The sequence below is a fragment of the Sander vitreus genome, chromosome 7 (assembly GCF_031162955.1).
Source record: "Sander vitreus isolate 19-12246 chromosome 7, sanVit1, whole genome shotgun sequence".
Lineage (NCBI taxonomy): Eukaryota > Metazoa > Chordata > Actinopteri > Perciformes > Percidae > Sander > Sander vitreus.
The window spans coordinates 7,662,981-7,668,051 of NC_135861.1; the positions used below are offsets into that span (position 1 = coordinate 7,662,981).

Genomic DNA, 5,071 nt, shown 5'->3' on the forward strand with positions numbered 1-5,071 from the left:
CAGTACATTTGGCTCTGTGAACCTCCAAATGACAAGACCAGGGCTCTTTCAGTTAATCTCAGTAGCAAGGTGTCACAGGTGTGATAATAAACGCTTTTATCCAAAGCAGCTTTCAATTAAGTGGTGGGGGAAACCGGAGCACCCGGAGCAAACACAGAGAACATGCAAACTCCAAACAGAAAGGTTCAAACCCTGTATCTTCTTGCTGTGAGGTCACAGTGATAACCATTGGGCCACCGTGCTGCACCGTGCTAATTAATAATCAAAGCCAGGGCAAGGCTTGATACAGCCGGAAGGACCGGCTGCTGCTCTCCCATGACACCACACTTTTCAGACAGAAAAATTACAATTACAGACAGTAATATGAACAATTGATTTATTTTAATTATTGATACAGTATATTGTGTGTTTGTGTATTTATAATAACAAAAATACATTTATTATTAATAATATGTGTGTGTGTGTGTGTGTGTCTACTAAACCCAAAAATATCCGCTTTCAATGAATTGTTCTGGTAAAACTGCTATAGGGCATCAACTTTATACTCTCGCTCTTCTACCGGCACTGAATGCCATACACCATTTTTCAACTGTATTTTCTTCTGTGTCTGTCCAGCCATGTTCACAGAGGTGCCTCATGATATGAGTGCTCAAAGAGGTCAGGACGTGGAGATGGCCTGCTCCTTCAGAGGGGCGGGAACGCCCTCGTATTCACTGGAGATCCAGTGGTGGTACATCAGGAACCACCTGGACTGGACAGACAGACAGCCCTGGACAACCAATGAAGTAGGTTTATAACAGGATCTCTGACTGCCTTCTGATAGGAAATAATTAACTATAATGCAACAGCTGTAAATAAACTCTATCCACCAGCAGCCTCTATTTCAGGCTTTAGCTTAAAGGGTATTTACAAACTTTAATAACTTTTTAAAATATAGTTTTGGACATCATTCCTAGCTTTAATAGAAAAGATAAACATCAATCCTGAGGAATACATGACACTTAAAAACTAAACTTGGGAGAATCACAGATCAGTTAATCAAGCACAATGTTATCTCGTGACATATATTACCTGCATGGATTAATGATTTATCTATTAGTTAACAGAACACTAATATATTCCCATTTTATGTTTATATCCCCAAATCTAACTGTTATAATGAATTAATAATGAATTTTGTTTTTTTCTAGGTGGCTCCTGAGGAGAAGATGCCAAAGGATGCTACAAAGATAAGTGTGAGTTAACCACTTTCTGCTGTCATTATCTGAGAAAAGCCTTCTGTTTGCCTTGATGTTACATGATAAAATAAGGCACCCTCATGAATTAAAACGTCTTGCTCTGGATGATCCGCAGATGTTGTACTTGTGCTTTATTACACACAAGAAACTGATTTTCACTCATTGCAGCTCTTAGTGCAGTAAACACCCCAGACCACACATCAACATGTTCACTTCATCCTTGATGGGTTTGTAGAATCACAGTGTTAGCCAAAGAGCAGGCGGCACTGGTGGGCATGGCTTGCGATGCATCATCTTCAGATTCTTACAAAGGCTTCTGCATCTTTATGACTGCAACACCAAATCCAAATAATAAACAGTGAAGGGGACAGGCTGGGAAGTCAGCAGAACTTTTTATTTCTCCTCCGGTATCCATAGAGACTTTAAGGTACTCACTCAGGCGAACAGTTTTCTCAAAACAAGCAGGGAGGGCCTTTTACTAAGGAAGACAGCACAATGTGACTCAAAATTTTGACTTTTTCCTTATAATTGCTTGCAGATATGAGCAGAATTATGGAACTACTGCACGTTACCTCCACACATATTCCTCTCGCTCAATATCTCTCCACCGACTTTAAAATTACCAAAATGAGCAACAAATAAATAAAATGGCATTTAAAGTAAAAAAATATATATATATGCAAAGATGTGTAGTGCAGAGACAAACACACACACACACACACACACAAAAACATGAAGCTTTTCTCCTTCCTCCCAAGAGGCAAGCTGTTGCTGATTCGCTGTAATGAAAGCACCAGCTGTGGTGGTGGTGTGGTGGTGGTGTGTGTGTGTGTGTGTGTGTGTGTGTGTGTGTGTGTGTGTGTGTGTGTGTGTGTGTGTGTGTGTGTGTGTGGAGCCGAACACTGCAGGCTGTACAGCTGGAAAATCATTATGAGCTTTCTGTATATAATGCATGTTGGCCCACATTCATATAGCAGAGCAAAAACATGCAGACACAAACTGATAATTGAATGAATAGTGCTACAAAACAGCATTAAGCTTTTACATACAGTCATACATGCACATGCAGGGACTGGCACACATACATCTGCTGCAGTCACAGGGAGGAAGGTGGGTGATAAACAAAGTTGTATTTATATCTTGGTGTGTCACATGTCAAAATGTCTCTAGTCTCTCATCATCTCAACAGCACCTCTCTCTGAACTTGTGAAGTTTTTTCTTCCAGGATGTAATCTCTTCATAATTCCAGGACCACAAATAGAATTTGTTAAGCAGCACCTTTGTCTGAGTGTGTGTGAGTGGGAGTGATTGGCTGGGAGTAGGTGCGGCTGTAGAGTGTATCCAGGCCATACAATATAGAAGTGATTTCAGCATCAAGCTCTCTATCTCTCTTATCACTTCATGTAACTGTCTGCATACATGTGCTAAGCCTATTTTTATTTTAAACACAGCAAAGCCTAATTTATGATAGGCACCTTTTATATGTATTTAAACAGGCTAGTGCAATGCCCGTTCAAAATGTGCCTGTTTGCAAACAGGCTGATGGCTTGGCAGGTGGTATTGCTGCTTGCAGCTTTCTCCAGAACCATTCTACCCCTAAATAACTAACAGAAGTACTTCACATGCAACCCAACTGTATACCTCTGACTTACTGTGCATTTCTACTACAAAAGTTACTCATGCTTGTATTTAAGTAGGCTGTGACTTATTTTTCAGACTCATCATATGTTCTTGCTATTCTCTTTTTATTTCGTCATTCTTTGTCAGGTTGTGAAGGTTGTAGGAAGCAACATCTCCCATAAACTCCGCCTCTCCCGGGTCAAGCCGTCTGATGAGGGCACATACGAGTGCCGTGTCATCGACTTCAGCGATGTCGCAGGTGCCCGCCACCACCGCGTCAGAGCCTACCTGCAGGTGGTGCCAGAGAGCGACATCATCAACAGTAACCACAACGACAATTTCGAGGCCCTGGACGATACCAAAGGAGGAGTGGCGTTTGTCGACGGGGATAGCATGGAGTCTCACGGTGGCGCCAAAGTGCACGCTCATAGCCATCACCAGAATCGCGGGCACCCCCAGGAGCACGGCAAGCGGCCTTCATCGCCGGCCCACCACGGCCACAGCCACAGCGGCATCAGTCAGCAGCACAAGGCAGGCAGAGACCTGAAGAAGAGGGACGTAGACAGTAACCATAGCGACAATGACTGCACCAACGAGCCAAGCTGTGCACTGTAGATGTTGGCTTATTACACCTGAGTGATAGATTACACAAGGATTGCGTAACATGTGTGTTACAGCATAAAAAGCTATTCTTCCCACACAGTGCAAGCGTGTGCACAAATCCAGAATCCCTAGAAATGTACAGTATGGCTTGTTCAGTGCACAGTGCTGTAAACTGTGCTGGGGAATGTAGCTTTTTCTTGCTGTGCATGGGTCTGGGTTGGACTGCTCACTGTCTGTAAAGCCTGGCTTCATGACTTTCTGCAAGTGGAGCTGATGTGTAGATCTAAGCAGCTTCACTGTTTCTGGTCACAGCACCAACAAAAAAAGAAAGATTTTGTCTTACTATTAACCCATGCTCTGTTCCACACTTGTACTTTAGATACTGTAAATGACACAACCCTGCTTTCAGGCTCATACTTCTTCCACTGCCTTACTCTCTCATTTGATACACCCTCAGAAAAAAAGTATAATGTTATACCTTTTGTAACTGGGTCTGTGCCCAGTAAAAGAAAATGTTCCTTTTATTCTGAGTGTGCACTGAATGAAACTAAACCGTCTGTAATTCTTACCTGGAAATCTTGTCGAGTCTGATTCCTTAGCTTTTTATGTATAGCACTAGCTTCATTGCATCTTTTTGTGTGTTCAAATAATGGACATGAATATGGTGCAACATTTGTAAAATGCAATTTATTCTGTGTTTACTCGCAGGGGGAAAGAAACATGCTTTTTTCAGCAGAAACTCATCAAGGTCCCAGAGCAGCAGTGCTCATCAAGGACAGATACAGCCTCAATTTAGTTGAGTTGGAGTTAATACAGTGGCAGTGTGGGGTTTCTTCCACATTTGTGTGCTTTTCAAACACAACACATCACATGCTTTATTTTCCCCACAGCACATTTGAGCTTAGACATTTGCAGCTCAACAGAAAACATGGTTTTTGTTCACCTCTTGTGCTGCAGGTTTAATCCATCCATGGCTATTTAAGCTGAGAGAAATCAATCGTGTTGATCAATCCTGTTGTTCCATGTGGACTCCATTTGTTTGGAAAGCCATAAATAGATCAAAGTCTGTGCCACTAAATAAAAAAAAAATCTGACTTGTTGTGCCTCTGAATCCACTAAAAATCAATGGAAGAAATGTGAACTGGCTGCAAGATAATTTTTGGAAAGAGCAGTGCTGTATTCATATCCCAGCTTAGTTCCCTTATTCCGATGCTCTGGCCCAATGCTCATCAATCATTGAAAAAGCCTCAATCCTCTCCACTACAAGCCTCTAATCCACTCTGTATATATGACTGTATAATATGAAATAAAGTGAGTGCATGTTCAGTAATTTTCTTAAAACTTTTTCAACCAACCATACACAAAGACAGTGTGTTAATATTTTTGTCATTTATTTGTTTGGTTCATTTAATAAAAGAAATTCCATTCTGTTCTGAATCCTTTTACTTTAGAAGTCCTATCAAATAGATCTTTGTTTTCCAAAGCAGTTTTCTGTTGATTTACTGCTCTCCAGAAGTGCTGTACAGACAGATGAATGACATATTCTCTTCATAGCTGCACAGAAAAGGGGTTTCCCTTATGTATCTTAGTACTTAAGCAGTGTTTGTTAA

The 5,071-nt window shown here is 41.3% G+C and overlaps 1 protein-coding gene across 1 annotated transcript in view; it reads left to right on the forward strand.

Annotated features, from left to right (window-relative positions):
- The window catches only part of vstm2la (V-set and transmembrane domain containing 2 like a), a 47,908-nt gene extending 44,098 nt beyond the window's left edge, over window positions 1-3,810 (forward strand). The window contains exons 2-4 of the mRNA XM_078253910.1: window positions 616-785; window positions 1,191-1,235; window positions 3,006-3,810. Of these exons, the coding sequence (XP_078110036.1) occupies window positions 616-785; window positions 1,191-1,235; window positions 3,006-3,473 (683 nt within the window). The 3' untranslated portion in view covers window positions 3,474-3,810. The remainder of the gene's footprint in view (window positions 1-615; window positions 786-1,190; window positions 1,236-3,005) is intronic.
- Window positions 3,811-5,071: the final 1,261 nt, after the last annotated feature.